This window comes from Typopeltis vanoorti, chromosome 22 (assembly GCF_054136105.1).
Source record: "Typopeltis vanoorti isolate ZY-2024b chromosome 22, IOZ_Tvanoo_1.0, whole genome shotgun sequence".
NCBI lineage: Eukaryota > Metazoa > Arthropoda > Arachnida > Uropygi > Thelyphonidae > Typopeltis > Typopeltis vanoorti.
In genome coordinates this window covers 33,772,316-33,794,253 of record NC_143570.1, presented here as the reverse complement: position 1 = coordinate 33,794,253, position 21,938 = coordinate 33,772,316, and the positions used below count along the sequence as shown (strand labels likewise).

At 36.2% G+C, this 21,938-nt stretch overlaps 1 protein-coding gene across 4 annotated transcripts in view; it reads right to left on the bottom strand.

Moving 5' to 3' along the window:
- LOC150094292 (protein kinase C-like 3) overlaps window positions 1-21,938 on the bottom strand; it is a 289,221-nt gene that overhangs the window by 118,320 nt on the left and 148,963 nt on the right. For all 4 annotated transcript variants that reach the window (XM_090412158.1, XM_090412160.1, XM_090412159.1 and 1 more), the window contains one exon: window positions 19,822-19,907. In XM_090412158.1, coding sequence (XP_090268284.1) covers window positions 19,822-19,907 — 86 coding nt within the window. The remainder of the gene's footprint in view (window positions 1-19,821; window positions 19,908-21,938) is intronic.

Genomic DNA, 21,938 nt, shown 5'->3' with positions numbered 1-21,938 from the left:
ACTGTGTAACCGCAGTTTAAACTTAGAGCACGCATGGTTAAATGCTATGTATGGTCTGTACTGCTGTACGGTGCAGAAACTTGGACCTTGAAGACAACATCAATAAAAAGACTTGAAGCCTTTGAGATGTGGTTATACAGACGAATGTTAAAATTCCCATGGACAGCAAAAACGTCCAATCAGGAAGTACTGGAACAAATGGGGAAATCACATGAACTTTTAGATACCATAAAAAGAAGGAAAACTGCATATCTTGGTCACCTACTTCATAATGAAAAATATAAGATACTTCACAATTGATTATAAAAGGGAAGATAAATGGAAGAAGAGGACAAGGAAGATGAAGAAAATCTTGGCTGGCAGATATCAGACAGTGGACTGGTATGAACTCTGAGAGACTGCTCAGAATAGCTGAGAATCGCTCAAAATTTGCCAAGGTGGTTGCCGACCTCTGATAGGAGATGGCACTCAAAGAAGAAGAAGAATTAGGAATTGTATAGAAGTCATATTGAAATTTCCAATACAAAAAAATGAGTCAGCTAGTTAATATAAAAAAGTTAAGGGGATAATAAATCCCTCATTATTGATTATTTTAAGCCGAATAAGAAACTCGAAGATCGAAATCTAAGAGTTTCATGCCGAATAACGTTCGGAGAGTCCAAGCATAAGTCAACACCTGGTAGTACAACACTAGAGCAACTTGAAGCAAAGGTGGAGCAAGTTTCGATCACTGTCCTTAATATTTTCTCATAATGTAAAATGTAGCTCCTAGGAGATGTATTACTGTTTTACATTATGAGGGAAAGACACTACCCAGACTGATAAAAATAGCCTCTTGGCTCTTTATTGTAATTAATAAATATTTATATTATATATTTTCGTTTATATCATATATCAAAATTTGTGGGATCATTTAAGAAAGAGATGGTTAAAGAGAGTGCTCCGAAAATGATTTAAAAATGAAAAGATATAATTGCACAATATTAAAATAAAGAAAATAATAAAAATACAGTTTAATTCATTTAGTAATGTTATTTTGTAATTAACAAACATAATTTGTAGTTTAATTTCTAGTAACCTAACCTAATGTAACCTAATCTAACTACACAATAAAAATAAACTTAAATAAACATAAAATTAAACTTAAACTTGAAATAAACTTAATTATAAGCAAGATTTTTCAAATAATCTAACCTTATCTAACCTAACTATGCAATAAAAATAAACTTATATAAACTTAATTATAAGCCAGATTTTTCAAATAACCTAACCTAAACTAATCTAACCTAACTAAACAATAAAAATAAACTTAAACTTAATTATAAGCGAGATTTTTCAAATAACCTAACCTGACTACACAATAAAAATAAACTTAAATAAACTTAATTATAAGCAAGATTTTTCAAATTTTATGTTTATACCGTTCTTTTAACTCATTTTTACCTGGTAATAGATCAACAGAATAGAATTTCGTATTTGATCTTTTATTCCGTCGCCCAGTTGACCATCGCCCGGTTGTCCATTGCCCAGTTGTCCGTCGCTTAGTTGACCGTGTCCCCTATATCATACACACAGCTCATCATACTATGAATCAAACAGCTCCTATAGTTCATTAACTTTAATGAACTTATAGAAATTAATATATTTGATAGAGAAGTTTCATCTATTCATTCGGAAAGGTGAGGAGTTTGTGAATGGAGTGTGAAAAGACACTGCTAATATGCACCTCCCACTTAGGTCTCATCTAGCTCCTACTGATGAGACCTCAATAATGGTTGAAACTGTTCCAGGTAGTGACTCTTCCGATAATGCAGAGAAATACACATCTGAAGAGGTATGCTTTGCATTATGGAATACTAGGGTAATTTGATATGAAGTCATCTGCTTCATAACAAGTAGCCTAGTTGTGAAGATATTTTACACACAAACTTTGTTTGCTCATGCTTGGGTAAAGGTTTAAAATAAAAATATAATTTCTTGTCTAGCATAATTTACTCTGCAACCAAACAAAAAACTTTCTACAACAATCTTCTCCATCAGTGAGGGTCAAATCCATTCAAAGTCATCAGGCAGAGAGAGATTTGAGTGGCTGATATAATGTTCAATATTAATTTTTAAAAGAATACTTTCTCTTCATAGCTGTAAAAGTGTATTAAATTTAATTAGTGGATCAATAAAACATTTTTTTGAACTTTTTGTTTTTCTTTAGAATTCTATTGGTTAAATTCACAAACCGGGTGAGCCATTAAATTTTTTCTTCAATTAACTTTAATGAACTTATAGAAATTAATATTCTGACAGAGAAGTTCATCTGTTCATTAGGAATAGATGTGAGAAGTTTGTGAGTGGAGTGTCAAAAGACACTGCTAACATGCACCATATGAGTAGTTACAAGTCTTAAGAATGATTGTAAGAAAGGACACAAAAATTGCAATTGTCAGAGAGCAGGAAGGTAGAAGCAAATGATGGAAGTGTGTGTGTGTGTGTGTGTGTGTAGGAAAAAAGATTATATGAATAAAGCATTGATAGATGAGAAGATTGGTAGGGTAGCAGTAATTAAAGAAATAGTGCTCATAGGCAGTTTTACACCAGACAGTGTGTGAGCTCAAGAGAATACAAAAATATATACAAAAATAATAGTAAAAATTGTGCTTGAAGCAGACAAGACTATGAGGCTAGTATGTGTTATGAGTGTTGACTGCTTTTGTTTTCTGGTTGGTCTCTGATTGTTCTTGGGATGAAAAATCCAACCTTCTGAGAAAAAATAAAAGTTCCTTTGTAATGGCATTTGAACCAGTGTCTTTCTAAATATAAAGTAAAAGCTGTGCAATCCTTGCAGCTGTGCTACAGAAGTGATGGCATGATAGAAAAAGAAGAGAAAGAGGGAAATGCAAGAGAAGAGAAATGATGATAGAAAGAAGCATAAAGAGAAAGAAAGAAAGAAAGAAGATAGTTTTATATAGTAATTCCTAATTAGGGGTGTACTTAATGACAGCAATAAAATCATGTTTTAGGGTGATGTGACTGATGCTGGTAAAATTCAGAGAATGAGAAGAAAAGAGCTGATATTTTTAGCAGATGTGAATGACCTGAAAGGTGATAATTATGGAAGATGTGAAAAGAAATGTGAAAGAGAGTCAAGATTATATACAATTTGCTAAAGAATGATAAGAATGAAATACAAAGAGGGTTATGATAGCAAATCAATCAATGAACAGGATGTGTATGTATGAGAAATAGTGTCCATTTTGTAGATGCATGAGTGATTTCATTTATGTATCACAAAAATTAAAAAAAAAATCATTACCAATAGAATATAAAACAGATTTGCCAACCTCCAGAATAAGGAGGAATCAAAACTACAGAACTGCTAATCATTTCTATGTAATAAGACAAATTATTGTAAAGACAAAGCATTTCAAAAATTCTTTTTTCTGGCCTTTATTGAATGCAAAACGACATTTGATTCAATCTCAACTCTATTTCAGAAATAGTACTAAAAAGTAAAAAAAATCAGAGAATAATAATAAGAAAAAAAAACATATGGATTTAATTAGCCATATATATATATATTTTATTAAGTATATCTTTATAGAGTTCGTAATTAAAAGGATTCTAATAATAATAATAATAATAATAATAATAATAAATTTCTACAGATGTGTCTCATCTTGTTTTGGCATTATCAAAATGATCAAGTTATTTTGAAGCATTATGAATTTTGCTATTTTATTATTATGTCACTAATATTTCTTCAAATGCAGCACTTTTTACAACAAAACTGTCTAAGTTATGTTGAATATATCTGTTCGCAAATATACTCAAAATCCCTTTGACCTAATAAAAAGGCAGAATGCTGATGAAACTTCATTAGCATTCTATCTGTTAAAATGCAATTCCCCCCCCCGCCTGCCATTAACGGATTATTGTAGTTATGTGCACTGTATTTCTTGGAGTGACCCTTTTTTGCTGCACAGTTTACTTATTGTGTCTCTTCCCAAATAAAAACGAATTTCTCATGTGCGAAAATAAATAATCAAAATGTTTGATTATTTATTTTTTAATCACTGCTGGCAAGGACAGGGGTCCTTGCCAGCAGTGCAAGGACCCCTGTGAAAAAAGGGTATATGTGGAACTACAAGGGGGGGGGGGGTGATTATGAAGAGCTCAGGAGACAGCTTGCAGGTGTAGCATGGAATGAGGAGTTAGCTGGAAAAGAGATCAATGCAGCTTGGGGGATTTTCAAAAAATATTTAGTGGATGCAATGTTCTAAATGTATACCACGGGTGAGAAGGTTAAATAAGTTAGGTGTGAGATGGATGAATAAAGAGATTAAGCATGCAATACAGAGAAAAAGGGCATTGTGGAGGCAGCATAAGAGAAGTGTAAGTAACCAATTTCATGAGTTCTACAAAAACCAGGCAAGGAGAGTGACTTGGTTGGTGAGAGTAGCTAAAGAGAGGTATGAACAGCAGTTAGCTAATGAAGCTAAAAAGAATCCTAGGGAGTTCTTTCGATATGTAGCCAGCAAAAGAAAGAATGATTATGGAAGGATGACATTGATTGGAGGAAATGGTATAAAGACAGCTGTTGCAGAATGTGTGGTGGAGATACTTAATGAGCAGTTCATAAAGATCTTTCAATCTTGTGAATGTGACTTCATGGAGAGATTAAGAGTAGTTGATGATGGGGAAGAGACACTGACTGTAAGTGAGCAAGAGGTGTTTGGGGAGTTGAGTAAACTAGATGTAAATAAGGCTGTGGGACTTGATAATATATCACCGCGTATTCTGAAGGAATGTGCCAGAGAGTTGACACCTGCCTTGACATATTTTTTTAATACGAGTCTTGCACTTGGTCAAGTTCCTAAAGAGTGGAAGGAGGGCAAGATTGTGCCACTTCATAAAGGAGGTGATCGAGCTCAAGCATCAAACTATAGGCCTATCTGTGTGTCGGGTGTTGTGGTTGAGTTGTTGGAGAGGCTTGTGAGAACTGGGATCCAGAGTTGGGTTGACAACAATGGTATAATTTTTGATGGACAGCATGGATTTGCTAAAGGGAGGTCGTGTTTTAGTAATCTACTTACTTATTACAATAAAGTGACTGCTTCCTAGGACAGAGGAGAGGGATACATAGTGATATACTTGGATTTTGCAAAGGCTTTTGATAGAGTACCTCATGATAAGTTGACAGTCAAACTAGAGCAGATGGGGTTGGATATTGGATTGGTGCATTGGATTGGAGACTGGCTATCTGATAGGCATCAGCAAGTTGTGTATGGGGGTGCAATATCCAGGAAAAGGAAAGTCACTAGTGGAGTGCCTCAGGGATCTGTTTTAGGGCCATTACTATTTAACTTGTATATTAATGATATTGGCGAAGATTTGGATGGAGATATTCAGTTGTTTGCAGATGATGCAAAGCTGGGACGAACCATAAAGAGTGGTGAAGATGTTGTGGCCTTGCAAGAAGACTTGAATAAATTGAGTGATTGGGCAAGCAAATGGGGATGTGAGTTCAATGTTGCAAAGTGTAAGGTTTTGAAATTTGGAAAACAAAGATGGGATGCAGAATTTATGCTTGGTGAGAATATATTGTTGGAGGTATAGGAGATAAGAGATCTGGGAGTGGTGGTGGATAAGGATCTGAAATTTAGGGGACACATCGCCAAAATTGTGAAGACAACACAAAGACTTCTGGGAATGATGAGGAGGACACTGACGTGTAGAAGTAGGGAGATTCTTGTTTCATTGTGTAAGGCTTTGATTAGGCCACACGTGGACTATTGTGCCCAGATTTGGTCACCTGGTTTTCAGAAGGATGAAGAGATGTTGGAAAGGGGGTCCAAAGGCGACTGACTAAGGTAGTTTCTGACCTCTGGAATGTCGAGTGTGAGGAGAGATTGAAAAGATGTAATTTGCAGAATCTAGTGGAGAGAGGGAAGAGGGGAGATATGATAGAGACCTACAAGTTGGTAAGGGGTTGTTATAGGATCAATGGTGGAGAAGTTCTACAGAGAATAGTGGGAGATCAGGGGAGAACCAGAGGTCATACCTGGAAACTGTATAAAGAGGGTGTGAGTAGGGGAGTGAGAGGCAGGTTTTTTTCGTGCAGAGATGTGAATGATTGGAATGCCTTGCCTGAGAGTGTGGTGTCTGCAAGGAGTTTGAATGCGTTTAAGACCCGGTATGATGAGATGCGTGTGAGATAAAAGGACCTCCTAGATGAGTCTTTGACTCCATGAGGTCTTGTTTAATAATAATAATAATAATAATAACTTCAACTCCATCTATAAAATCAGGAACAAATATAAAATTCTCAATTAAAAAGAGGAGTGAGACAGAAGAGAGAGAGACACCATTTCACCTGAACTACTTAAGGCAATCCTAGAAGAAATAGGAGAGAACAGAGAGAGAGAGAGCAAAACATAAAAAAAAGCTAAGCTACATGTAAAAGTAGCTAAACAAAAGTCATGACGATTTTAGCAAAATGTTCTGGAGACTACCGAAAGAGCTAGGAATGATAGAGTATTAGATAAGAAATCAGAAATGTAAAAGGTGACATGAAAACTGAATATACTCAGCTTTTATGTTATTCTGGTTGTCAGAATCTATTAGTTTGAAGAACTGCAAAATGAAACATGCATTGAAAGAACACTGGTATAAAAGATCAAAGACAAAAACTATCAGGAGTGCCTATCAATACTTTGGGTATAAAAAAACTAAAGACCTGAAATGCAGAAAAGCAGCAGGAGTAAATAACAATCCCATTGTGTACTGAGATAGATCAGAAACTGCTCACCAACATCAGTGCCATAGCCTTTTTATAGATTTTTATTCTGACCTGGATAAGTAGGGGGCCTATGTCACAGGACTCTGTATTGGAAGTATCTATACTAAACACTGGCAAAAGATCTACAGATAACAGGACACAAAGAAGCTTTCAATAGCTGTATTTCACAAGTGAATAATATCCCTGATGAGATATAGATTAAATTCAATTGTTCTTCCAGGGAAGCTGTAAATTTACATGCTTTGAATGAACTCTTTTAGATGATTTTTAATTCTAGTATTTATTATTTAAAATAAAGATAAAGAGCCAATAGGCTTCATTTCGGCGATGTAAACATTATTTAAATTAAGGGGATATTAAATCCCACATTGTTTCAAAACCGAATAAGAAACTCAAAGATCAGAATCAAAGAGTTTCATGCCGAATGTAGTAACTATAAATAAATAAAAGTATCGGCGACTACTAGCGTAAGCTAAAGCAAGTAGTCCAAAGTACGTAGTACAAACTACAGCAACTCGTAGCAAAGGTGTGGAAAGTTCTGATCGCTATTCTTAGTATTTCTCATAATGTAAAACCCATCTCCTAGGAGATGTATGATGTTATACATTATGGTGGGAGGTCACTACCCAGACCGGTTTCGACCTTTATTGAGATCTCATCAGTGAGTAGCTAGACCAAAATAATACTAAGGATCAGAGTTTGTACTACGTACTTTGGACTACATGCTTTAGCTTATGCTAGTAGTCGCCGATACTTTTATGTATAGTTACTATATTCGGCATGAAACTCTTTGATTCCGATCTTTGGGTTTCTTATTCGGTTTTAAAACAATGTGCGATTTAATATCCCCTTAATTTAAATAATGTTTACATCGCCGAAATGAAGCCTATTGGCTCTTTATTTTAAATAATTTATGTGTACACCTTTTTGACAACTCGTATAGCAGAGTATATAAGTTCTTTTCGCTATACATTCTGGTCTAGCTACTCACTGATGAGATCTCAATAAAGATCGAAACCGGTGTAGAGCAGGCTCTGAGAGGCTCTGCTTGGGGATAGGTTTTTGCCTGTCTCTGAGTGGGGCCACCGCTGAGATCATTGCTCTGCTTCGTGGTGGGGTGAGCCTGCCATTGGGTAGAGCCAATGCTGAGAAGTTCTTCTCAGTGGCGGGGTGAGCCTGTCATTGAGTGGAACAATGTGGAGTTGGGCGATCTTTCGGGATCATCTTATTTTTAGAGCCTGTTTCACTTTTACAAAGATTGAAACCGGTCTGGGTAGTGACCTCCCACCATAATGTATAACATCATACATCTCCTAGGAGATGGGTTTTACATTATGAGAAATACTAAGAATAGCGATCAGAACTTTCCCCACCTTTGCTACGAGTTGCTGTAGTTTGTACTATGTACTTTGGACTACGTGCTATAGCTTAAGCTAGTAGTCGCCGATACTTTTATTTATAGTTACTATATTCGGCATGAAACTCTTTGATTCAATCTTTGAGTTTCTTATTCGGTTTTGAAACAATGTGGGATTTAATATCCCCTTAATTCTAGTATTTATAATTTTCATGAGGATTTTATAATCTGTATTCATTAGGGCTATAGGCCTCCAGCTAATAATATACAACAGATTTCTTCCTTTTTTAGAGATAAGTACAGCACTTCTCCATGAACTTTTCTAGGATGTCTCCATGCATCAAAATGTGAAAGAATCATAATGAGGATTGGGAGTATAAACCTCCAGATACTGTGGTATACTTCCATTCTCAATCCTTTAAGTCCTGGAGCCTTTCCTTTTTTTACAGCTTTTGAAGGCAGTAGTTGTTTCTTCCAGTGTTATAGGTCTGTCCATCAGACCTGAATGCAAGACTTCAATATGCCAATTAAGGAATCTATTATTATTATTATGATTAAGAGACACCTGCAGGGAGTCAGAGACTCATCGAAGGAGGCCACATACTACACACACACAGCTATCATACTTATTCTTGAATTCATTCACACTTCTTGTACTCACAACATCCAATGGATTGTCATTGTCATTCTCAGCTTCCAAGGATGCCCTCTCATCCTTTCCCCACCCTCCATAAATTGAAAAATTCCATCAGTTGAAATCCTGTATGACTCTATCAGAAGTTTGTAAGTCCCAATCATATCACTCCTCTTTCTCCTGTTTGCTAGTGTCTGCAGTCTACAAATTCTCAATCTGTCTTCATAATCAGTATTCCACAATCCTGATATCATTTTTAACACTCTCCTTTGTACTCTCTCCAATATATCAGAATCACAACGGAAACCAGGAGACCAGACCTGCACACAATAGTCCAAGTCAGGTCTTATCAAGGCCTTGTAAAGAGGCAAAATAACATCCTTATCTTTACATGTGAACATTCGTTTCAGCACTGCAGTTATTTTTGAGTTGTATTTGCAATCTTTGTCACATGGCCCTAAACTTCAACTTCCTATCTATTAACACTCCAAGATCCCTAGCCTCATCAGTTTCTTCCCACCAATACAATACGACATTGGATATCTAATCATGCTAAAGTGAATGACTTTACATTTATTGACATTGAACTGACACCCATTTTCCCATGCCCACAATTCCAGCTTATTCAAATCATTCTGCAAAGACTGCATATCAGCAGCATTCCTGATTACCCTACCTATCTTTGTTTGATTATAATCAAACACTATAATCAAATCTAACACTCTTTGCCCCCGAGTTCCTTCTGTCACATGCTGTTTGAGGAAGTTGTCCCGCAACAGCCCAATAAATGCATTTTCATTCTTCTCATGAGATTCTACTGCTACCAATCAATATTCGGATAATTAAAGTCTCCCGTTATGATTATGCTTTTCATGCTCATCTTTTGTATTTGGTGATGCATTTCTTCATCACTAGCAACTGATCTACCAGGTCTATAACAACACCCCATTATGTAATTGATCTTGTTAGATTCCACCTCACACCAGATGGTTTCAAACTCAGTGCCACATGAAATATTGTTAGTAGTACTACAATCATAGGTCTCAACTCTAACTGTCCGATATCATTAGCAACACACCTCCTCCTCTCCTATCCTCTCTATCCTTCCTAAAAATACTGTACCCATGATACTCGATACCAGTTAGTAGGTCTGATTCTGATAGCCAGGTCTCACTAATACCTACAATCTGAGGTCGCAACATATTGACTAAGGCAACCAACTCTATCTCTTTGTTTCTGATACTCCTAGCATTCGTGTATGGACATAATAATCTACCTGTTTGTTCTTTTGTAATGCCTTGTCTGCAGTTTGCCTGACACAGCTGGACAACTTGCAGATCTCTATTTTCTAATGCCTTACACATGTAGATATCTTTGCACACATTTGATGGGTCCGAACTGCATGAACACAAACCTGAAATTGTTCTCTCCTCATCAACATTACCATGACAAAGCCCATTTGTATCGTTAACACAGTTATATAACATTGTCCCTCTTAAACTCACATTCATACCATTCCTCCCTTTATAATTTAGTTTCCCTGACTCTCTGTGTTGGGTCTCATACCAGTTATTAGTTTTTCTAGACTCCTGATACCAAACATATTCAGGTGTAAGCCTTCCAACTTATACAAATCCAGTCTTCCCTCAAACTCACTCCACACATCCAAAAGCTCGCATCCATTCCTTCTACACAGGCTACTCATCGAATCATTTGCCACCAGCCCTTCTTCTTAATTCATTTTTATCATAGCAAGGTAAAATACTGATGATTTTCACTTTCTCACCCTTCACTCTCGCTTCTTATTTATCAGAGGATTTGAGAAAATCTGTTTATAGTGCACATAGAAGGATGTGCCTTCAGGGTATCTTTGGTGCTTGTGAGGTCTTGTGAGTTTTAAGATTGATTTTCTCAATTACCTTCTCTTCTTGAGTTTTTGTCATCTGTCCAGTGTAGAAAGTAGCAAAAGGAATGTCTGCAGCTCTTAGATGTAATCTAATTTTGTAATCTAAGATTAGATTACATATAATCTTAGATTTCATGTAAGATGTAATCTAACGAAGTCACTTTCTTCTACTTTTCTTTTCCTTCCAATTTTATTTGTAAACTGATCTCTCTTATAATACCTTGACAATTGCTTCCATATCTTTGTGCATTTACAAACCAGCAGAGTTCTCTTGTAGTTCACAGAGGTGTTGTCTTTGTTGTAGGCTATTTCCTTCCCACAACTGGATCATGTGCTGCTTGATGGTTGTCTTTCAAAATTGAAAATTTTGAAAGAGAACCACTTTTCCCATTTCCAGGTAGCGGAATTCCACTCTGTGCATATGTTTTCTATTTGATCTTTAAAGAGTTCACAGAAGTTACCTGACATTCTCCAGAGACCTGAAGCAGTTGCCACCTCATCTTTAATGTCCTTGTTGATTAGGACACATTTATGATTAATGATGTTGGTTCTTTTTGCTAAATTATTGCGTTGTATATATTTAACATCATTCTGCAAATTTGTGAATACATAAATTCTGTCCAGCAAGTTTGAAGTGTTGGAACTAACCAGGTTACTTCTTTGTCATTGAGATTTTTTCTCCATTACTAGGCCCATGTTCCTGCAACAGATTTTCAGTTCTCTTATTCTGAGGGCTTCTTCTCTCTTCCTCTCAGCATCTATTATTTTGGTATTCTATACAATTCCAATCTCCTAGCGTGATGATACTAGATGCACCATGTAGGTAAGACTAGTGCTGAGAGGAAGGTTATTTGCCCTTCAGGCTTGTTACATAAGTAGACTCCTATGAGGTGAAAAGTCTTTCACTGCCAATCTCCAATTAATGGCATTGATGCATCCTTCTACATCTTGTTGTAAGCTGTAGAAAGGGCACAGAATTGGGGAATGAATTAATAAGGCAACACATCTGGCTCTATTCTGTCCAAAGGACATGCAGGTCAATAGAAAATTTCTTCTAGAAAGTACTAACATCTTGATAACAAGAGAAATGCATCTCTTGGATAAAGAAAAAGTTAATATTATGCAATAGCATCAACTTCTAGACATGATATTGCTTTAAATCTGACTTGAATCCTCCGATGTTAAGTGTAGCAATATTGGCCATTATAAGTTTATGTTTTTACTGATAATTGCTTGTATGGTTTTGCACAGGATATTCATCTCTTTGTTATTTAGCTTTTGATTAATGATTTAAGGGGATCTGGAAATCTAGTACAGTAGTATTGAAGAGATTTGAGATTTCCTCTCCTAATTCTCACTATTTGAAGTCAACTATTTGGACTTTTATGTCTTTACCTTCTCTTAGGCAGAATTACAGATCTACCATGTAATTTTTCAAGATAGCTATTTTTTGGGAAATAGATTCTTCTCTTCCACGTTCTTTAATAATAAATTCTAAACTTTTTACTTTTTTTAATGGGGCAGTAGGCAGTTTTTGATATTTTTGCAACATCCTGTTTGGTACCTGCTGCATTTCTGATCTTTTTTAGTGCTGGATAGTTTGTTTCCTTTTTGCTTAATTTTTTCTTCTTTCACTCCTATTTCAGCTGGACCACTTACAAAGTCCAACTTCTGCATTTTCTGTTATTTCATTTAATTTTTGCCTTCTCCTGGCTTAGTTATTGTCTGCTGAGACAAAACTGAAGTGTTAGCTCTTCTTTGTCCTCTGGATGAGATGACTCTTGAATTGTGTTTGAAGCTGCCTGTTTGGAGTTTCAAGGAGGGTTTTCCCATTGTTCCCTCTCCCTGGTTGTTATTCTAGTTTTGGGAATTTTCTTCTGGTAAAGGTTGTATTCTCATCTAATGTGGAAATTGGTTCAATAGTGCCTCTGACTGTTTCAGTATATGTGCTATGCAGACAGGTGTTAATTTTATGTACATATGATCTGAATTTTTTACAAGATGCAGGGCACTGTTCCGATATGTGCCCTATCCCTAAACAATTGAAGCATTTAACTTTTGGACAATCAGTGCCCAGATGGTCATAGGTGCCACAGAGCAAACACTGCCTTCTGACTCCTGGGTGGTTGACTACAACTCCAACCAATCCTATGATAGATTAGTTGTAATTGGAGTTGTAGAAAACTATACTGGGAACTTGCTGTTTCATTTTCATAGTGAAAAGAATGATTCCCAACTTCCATTTGTTTTCTTCTGGACATTCCACTTTACATATATCCTCAACTGTTCACCATTTAGAGAAGACTTTGCACATAATCTGGTCTGAGCTTTCCAAATATTCAATTGAAACTTTCTATCTTTACTGTACGGATCTGGCTCCGGATCATTATGGAAGTGATGAATTGATCTTTTATTTTAATGACTGCTAGTAGCTTATCCCTAGTAGTTATATCTCCTGTAATGACCTGATACTAATCATCACAAAAAAAGGTTGTGAATGCATATATATTACCTGCTCCTATTATCTCTTTTAGTACTTTAACAGCATCTCTCACTTGGTGAGATTCAGTGATTTCAAAACTGAGAGTTTTAACTCTTGAAAGTAGACTCATTTTTAATTAATCTCTGCAATAATAAGAAAATAAACAGGAATAGACATTCCATCAGATAAAGATCCTGTGATGAGATCTTATAATTCACCACTAGCAGGAGGTATGAGAACCTACAAATCCTGTGCTAATAGCATTTGCAGCAAGAAAATCCTGCACTGAATGTAGCAGTGTAAGCACAAAAAAAATCTTATAATGACAGGCCAGCATCTGTAAGAAAAAGAGGGAATTCTGCACTTAAAAGTGTCAGCAAAGTTGAAGAAAAACACTAGGATGATGCCTCCCCACACCCCCAAAAAAGCAAGCTGGTAGAAATGAAAGTCAACATGCAATGATCAAGCAACATTAGAGGCAAGATGTTGTGGTTGGTGCCAGTGAAGAAACAGAAAGCATCCAAGAGGTACCCAGTCTATTATCTCAAAACCACAGCAAAAAAAAAAAAAAAGTAAACACTTTTCATGACCAAGGGAGATTTTCCAAGAAAGTGAGAAAAACAAAGAAAAAAACAAAGAAAGATTTAAGCTGCCATAGTGACAACAATCACCAAAATACAAAAAGATGCTGAAAAGGCTCTGTCATTTTAACATTTGCTTTGGTGGAGTAAGGTGGCACAGGATCTGGTGGTAAAAAGCTACCTTACTCCAATGAAGAAAATTTAAGTTCAAGAGGCTTTTCCTCGAATCTTCTGCAGCTCTTATCAACTACTCCAACCTAAACAAACATGGTTGTATGATACTACGCCCTCATATCGGAAAACCCTCATCTGCAGACAGTCAGCCCAATGGCCAATAGCATCCAACCCAAAGTCAATAGGTGGCAAAATCGTAGGACTCTAGGTCTTCCTGTATCTCTCCTGTTTTCATCTTTTACTGAAGTGTGCCTGTGTGCACATGTTTAATACCATTGTATTAATCCCTAAAGATGCTGATTAGTCGATTTGCAAAATATAGGAATGAGTAATTAAATAATTCTTTAATTATCAAATCTAAGTTGTTAATTTTCTTAAGCAATACATGATGCAAGAGGATGTGTATTTTGTATTATGGATACTAAGGCAACTGATGTGAAGTCATCAGTCTCAACACACAAGTAGCTTAGCCGTGAAAATACTTCACACAAAAACTTTGCTTATACTTGAATAAAGGATTAAACAAGAATATAATTTCTTGGCAAGTTTAAATTAATTTGTAACCAAGTGAAAAAAAACTTTATGATGTAGCTGATTAAATAATGTTCTTGATTACTTTATTTCATTCCATCCAAAAATTCAGTTCTCATCACAAATAAAAAATGAAGATAAACTACCATTACTTGATGGTCTATCTCAAAAAAACTAAAGGTAACATTTCATTCGTTTTTGACTGCAAGCTCACCCATACTAGATATTTTCATGCTTCATCTCTTCATCATCTCTCTCAAAAAATATTCATAATTCACACGCTAAAAACACATGCTAGGTCTATTTTGAAATGATGACACATAAAAAGAAGAACTTCAATCTTTTTCTCTGCAAGTTTTTAATTTTTTTTTTTTTATCAGCCCTCAAAATGAGAGGTCCTAAGACCTATGACCCAATAGGGCCATGTGTGGGTAATTGGTTAGATGGAAAGAGGAATTTGTTTGCGTTTTTGAAGACCTGAAGGCTGCAATTGGGAAAGGCAGTAATTGGGGAAGATTATTCCAAAGAGCAGATGTGTGGGAAATGAAAGAAGAACAAGTAACAGACTGATTTGGAGGAAAATTGTAGATAGAAAGTTAGTAATGAGGTAAATTTTTCATGAAGTACTATCATATCCTGTACACCCCTTGAGGGTACATGTCAGAAATTTGATGATGATGATAATATTAGAGCTTGAAGAAATGATGCAGACAGGTGTGAGTTCTGGAGCAAAACTTTTAGTTCAACAGAAGGAATATCATCAGAGCAAGAAGACTTATTGATATAAAGGTTGCTGAGGATTTTTCTGATATTCTTCTGGCAAAATTTCAGAGGAAGTACACTGTGGATAGTTTGTAGAATGGTAAAAGGAGTGCTTCCTTGGTATCTATGTGAGAGATAGTTGAAAAAAAAAAAAAAATTGATGCCAAGAGGTCTGCCTTATCTTTGGGATGTGTTACCATTGTATCATTACTATATGAAAGATGGAATTGTGGAAGGGCAGAAGTTGCATCCCACAGCCTTGGCAGATGACCAGAAGGCACAACTGCCATTAAGATAGGAGAAAAATGTAGTCCATAGTCCATTTGAATCTGCTTTGGTCAATTTTTTTTTTCTTTTTGGTTTTTTTTTTTGCAGTTGTTATGAGCTGTAATGCAAGCTAAATAATTTCTGTTATTGGATGAGAGCAGATGCTAGGATCAGAAGAGTGGAAGCAATAATCAGACCATGGAAACCAACCAACCACAGAAGTCCAAAATTCTTAACAGATATTCCAAGAACACTATCCAGAGGATACTATTTTCTGATACTATTTCTTACTTAACATGCAGTACAGAGATTCTATTTCCATCCTGCACACTGGAAATCTTTGCTACTTCTCATGCCACTGAATGCCAATTCATTTGGGGTCTTCTTTAGTACTGTTGGGTCACATCAACAATGTGACCCAACGTAAAAAAACCTATTCAAACTGTTTGTACCTTTCTTAAATCTCAGAAAGATAGCATACACTTCTACAAACATCCAGATGTTTATAGAATTCCACATTCTTGTGATCCACGTTATGTATGTTAGACAAGCAGAAGGAATCAAAAAGAAGAATACAGGTATCCCTCAATTAATGCTGTTAATTAATTCCTCGATGTTACCGGGTATATCAAAATTGCGTTAATCAAATATAATAATCAATGGTAAAAAGTACAATTCGTCCATGATCGATTACTGTATTAATAGTTCATTTTTTATGGTACTCTTTTAGGAAAGATAAAAAAATGAATGCAAAGTAAATGTTTAAAAAATGTTTGTACCTACATTAGTTACTGCAATTTTTTTTTATCAAAAGAAGTTATCAAGAGTCATTTGAACAGTTTTAGTTTTTTTCTTATTGGCATAAATTCTATGATAACAAGCAAAATGACTCTCCAGACCTCAGCAAACAAGCATTCTTTGATTAACATCTGGATCTATATGCATTACTTGCTGCTTAAGCAATTAACTGCAAAATATTCCATCCAGTTCTTTGACTGTTATCTCCTTTGGAACCTCATCTTCACATTCCATTTGTTCGTTGTCTTCATATGTGCGTTGTTGTTCATTTTCAAGAAGATCGTTGTCACTGAAATCTTTTGAATTTGAATCCAATAATTCTTTAACATCTTCTGCATCAACACCATCAAAACCAAGGTCTTCGCCAATTGCAAAGATTTCTTCGACCATGTTGTTCACAGGATTTTGAGAACAACCTAAGTCATTAACACATTCTGGCAAAAGGGTTTTCCAAACAGCTTTCATGCAGCTAGAAGACACTTGCTCCCAAGTCATGAATGTTTTCAATTGTGTGTTTAATGTTAAATTTTTTCCAAAATTCTTGGAGCATAATTGTATTTTCTCCCATTGTTGTTTCTACTGCCTTTGAGAATGTCTTTTTAGGAAAATAGGCTTTGACAGTTGCAATGAAGCTCATGTCCATAGGTTGTAGCAATGATGTCGTATTTGGTGGGAAAAATAAAACTTTCACATTCTCACACAGATCATTAAGAGAATTTGGATGACCAGGTGTGTTATCTACACCTAGTGTATAAAAGCAAAAGAGCTTTGAAAGCTAAGTTATTTTTCGTGCAATAAGCTTCAACTGCCGGGCAAAATTAAGACTTAAACCAATCTTTGAATAGACTTCGGGTAACCCAAGCCTTCTGATTTTCCCGCCAAATTACAGGTAAAGAGTTCTTGTTACATCCTTATAATGTCTTTGGGCTCTGAGTTCGATAGACAAGCAGCGGCTTCAATTTAAAATCTCAATTAGTTCCCTCCAAGCATAACAGTTAAGCAATCTTTTGATACTTTATAGCCAGCCTATGATGCTTATTTTTTTCATATAAAAGTTCTAGATGGCATCTTTTTCCAACAGAGGCCAGTTTCATTTACATTGAAAATTTGGTGGTAATCGTAATCATTTTCTTCGATAAGTTTCTGCAGCTCAGCAGGAAATGTGGATGCAGCATCTCCATTACCACTTGCAGCTTCACCTGTTATTTTTACATTCTTTAGTCCAGCCCTAGATTTAAAATTTTCAAGCCAGTCTTTGCTAGCTGAAAATTTTGAATTGTCTTCTTTATATTTAGTCTCTTTAAGTCTTGAAAACAGGCTTAGAGCTTTGGCCGCGATATTATAGGTTAACTGAAATTCTCTTTTGATTGCAGTCTTCCAGTCAAATAATCAACAGATCTTCCATTTCAACCATTATAGCACCCCGGTTACGTATGCATTGCATACTTGCAGATGTAAATGCAACTTTACCTTGCTCTCATTCTCATCAGCTTTGGATAAAATAGTCCTTATTGTAGCCTCGTTAAAACCAAATTCGCTTACGATCTTACTTTTACTTTCACCACATTTAAATCTTTTAATTATATCAAGTTTTGTATCTAAGATAATTACTTTCCTCTTCTTTTTTTCACTTAATGACCAGGTTGTGGGATTGCTCTTATTCTTCGACATGATTAATGGGCTGTAAAATTTACGAAGAACGTAATTTGTAAATACGTACAGCAGAACAACTGGAGCTTGTAATACACCCACTCTTAATGCTGGCAACTAAGTAACTGGCTGGCACTCAGGCTCTGGGAGCACAGCTGCGTGCGAGGAATGACGTCATCATGCTCACGACACAAGGCTTGCATGTTTTAGTGTGGTAAATTTAAAGGCAAGTTAATCAAAACTCTTGCCGTGTATATCAAGGGATTGCCTCAATTAATTTCGCTGCGTTAATCGAATCCTGCATTAAGCAAAACCGCATTAAGCAAGGGATACCCATATTTCATGAGAAAAAAAGATCTAGGCTTGCATGTCATTCATCAAAAATTAAGTCATGGATTGTGAAACATCCAGCATGTCCTATCTACAGGGGGAACTTCCTTTTGAGTTGATTCAAAGAATGTGCTGCTGTCATTCACTCACACTGCTCCTTCAATAGAAATCAAAGTTTCACCTTGAATTATATCTGGGAGGAGTCACCCATTAGATCTTTCAACATATTTGAATTTAATTGTTCTAATAATCATTTCAAAATAATCCTAAAAGATTACACTTGCTACACATCATTGGTGTCACGTTGTGATTTTTAGTATTCTTAAAATCTGTACATACATACATACATCTGACCATCTTGAAATATCTTCCTACTCCCGATGTGTCTGACCTGAGCATATGCTACTTCTCATGCCACTGAATGCCAATTCATTTCGGTCTTCTTCAGTATTGTCAATTCATCTCATTTAAGATGAGTTTCTGTTTTCTATTTATAAGCTGTTCATCATTTGCCAATGTGTGGAAGCCACTGGTTCTTAGTGCATTTAACTGGTCAGTGTATAATGTGATTGTATTTAATACAAACTATTAAACCTAGGTATTTAATCAGTAAACTTGCAGTTGTAAAGTCTAATTACAAAGGTGCATCATTAATTTTTTTACAAATAATGTGAAATAAATAAATTCCTTTATTACTGCAGTTGATTAAGATAGGAGTCAACTACATCTGATTACCAACATTGCTAAGACAAAAGTAATGAAAATGGGTGATAAAGATGAGCTCTCTCTCTCTTCAGTTATCTTGGTAGCTGTGTAACTGATACTGATGAAGTGAGTAGAAGATTAGGGATGGTTTCAGCAGTGTTTAAAAAATTATGGAAAGTTTGAAATGACAATAGAATATTACCAAAAACAAAACTTAAAACCTACAATAGTCTGGTTCTCTCCATTTTGCATTATGGAACTGGACATGGACATTGTATAAGAGTGATAACTGGAGACTTGATGCAATATTTTGAGAATAAGATGGCTTGACATCATGAATAATGATAGTGAGAGTGCTAAGAAGTCGGTCACCTCTTAGCACTATCATATGTAAGAAAAGGCTAAACTGGTTCAGCCATGCTGTCAGAATGCAGACTATTCGGTTCTCAACAATATTATGTTGAGTGATCTATTAAGAAAAGATATTAGGTATTAGGAAAAGAGGCAGGCCTTAAATGAGATGAATTGACATTCAGTGGCATGAGAAGTAGTGCATGCTCAGGTCAGACACATTTGGAGTAGGAAGATATTTCAGTATGGTCAGACGTCCGTGACTGTTAGTTGCTCGAAGAACTTGTATCTATGTATGTATGCACAGTTTTTTTTACTATATGATTAGAATAAACCATAAATAAGTTAATGTTACTATGTTTCTCTTGACTCCACTGACTGAGATATTTTAATAATTAAAATCTCTATATTGAGTTAATTCCGTGCAAAATATTGATGCTCAATTGATCAAATTATTGATATTCAAACTCAATATTTTATTATGCATAGCATATGCCTACCGTGCTAATGCCAAAATCTGTGAGCTTTAATGATCCTCTTTCTGTCACAAGGATATTGTTCAGTTTCAAGTCTCTATAAATTATACCTTGAAAATAAAAGTTAAATACCTGTAATAACCTTGAAGTTTCTACAATTTCTATTAATTCATAGTATTTTTTTAAAATGTTTCTTTAAATATTTAAAAAAAAAAGATGTTACTGAATAATTAATGAAAATGTGTATACTGACAAACTGGATGTTAACAAACAGTTTCCACCTCCTGTATGACAGCAAGCAACCTAAAACCTTCAAATTTGGAAGATGGGGGGATCAGAGACAACTCTTGGCCTCTGTTTTATCACCACAGCTATGAAAGGAACTCCTCTCACTTCAACATATCAAATACTGCCTCGTTTACCCCCACAGCCAGCACTTCCTAATTACTGCAGAACTTATAATCCCCAAAATAAACAGCTTTCCAATACCTTGATGAAATCTCAGGAAAGCAAACTGACCAAAATTTGCTGAATTCATTGCTAACATCAACTTAGTTTTCCACCTACAGTTGATAACTATAAACTTCTCATAGCATCTGATAAGAGCCACGTCCTGAGAGGATTCAGAAAAATCTATATCATGCTAGTCAACTGAAAGTAGCATTCTTCTGGCAGAGTATGAACAGAACCATCCAGACACTGCTTCTGCTTTCATGGTTCTTGGATGATGGGAGAAGAGCCCACTGGCATAAAGAAATGAACAACCTCAACTTTACCAAATTTAGACACAAGCCTTGGTTGCTGCTCTATCGGGGAGGGGGGAGGGAAGCACTTTCACTCGTGGCAGAACTAGAGGAGGGTAGATCCTAACAGCATTGCAAAAATTTTGAACACAAAGGGCTGGAACTGAGGTTCACATGGAAGCCAAGGGAGAGATCCATCGGCTTTACAGGGGGGGGGGGGAATTGTCCTGTCAAGTCCTACATCTAACTCTAACAGTATTGCATAAATTTTGGCACAAAGGGCTAGAACTGAGGTTCCCACAAACCAAGGGAAGATCCACCATCATCTTCACAAGGGGATTTTCTTGTCATGTCCTACATCTGCAGCAAACTCCTATATGACAAGAGTATGATAAAATTGATGCAGAACTCAAACTGGCTAAAACAAGTAGCACTCTTGGTGTTGATGGCATCCTTCCAGACTTTCTTGTTTGCCTTGGTGTAAGAGCAAGGTCTTGGCTATCTACTTTCTTCTCCTCAGTGGTAAACGATAAATGACTCCCAGGGCTTTGACATGAATTGGGAATAATAGTCTTGCTAAGGCCCAATGGGTTAACCGATGACCCTGATGGCTACCATACTCTAGCATTGCTCTGCACTCCTTGCAAACTTTTTGAAAGGATTGTCCTTTATAGGATTTCTCCAAAGTTGGAGACTATCTTACCTGGTGAATGGGCTGAATTTGGACCCGACAGAGATTGCTACAGTTCATGTGAAGTCTCGGTGCCAAAGGGATTTTTAAACAGGTACTGCCTTCATAGACCTAATATCAGCTCATGATAGCATGTGGAAGACAGGTTTATCGTGTAAGACACAGATGCTATATAGAAAAGACAGTATTATTACAACAGATACTCTCCAGTGGGAAAGTGGGGGGTGCATCTAGATTCATTGGGGAGCAGAACATTTGTCCTGCAGGATGGATTGCCACAGGGATCTGTCCTTGTACGAGCTCTATTCAATCTGTACATGGGTGACAACCCTCCAATAGCTGGTGAAAAGTTTATCTATGCTGATGACATGGCAATTGCCACCCAAGACAGTGCCTAACAGGGCCTGGGAAAACACTGGGCAGGGATCTGAACTCACTGTAGGATTGCTTTGAAGGCTGGGGACTATCTTCTGGCCCCAGAGGGGGCTGTTGTTTTGTTTTCCACCTGGATAGCCACAGGGCTCTTGAAGATGAACTTCTGCAGATGACTCTGGTCCACAGGAGTGACCCTTGCTGCCTTGGTATCACACTTAACCATGATCTAACACCAAAAACATTTGGAAAAAAGGGTCACTCCTGCGGACCAAAGAAATTTTTAAAATAGGAGTCCTTGTGTTAAGGATTTCTGCTAGGAACAACATTATGAA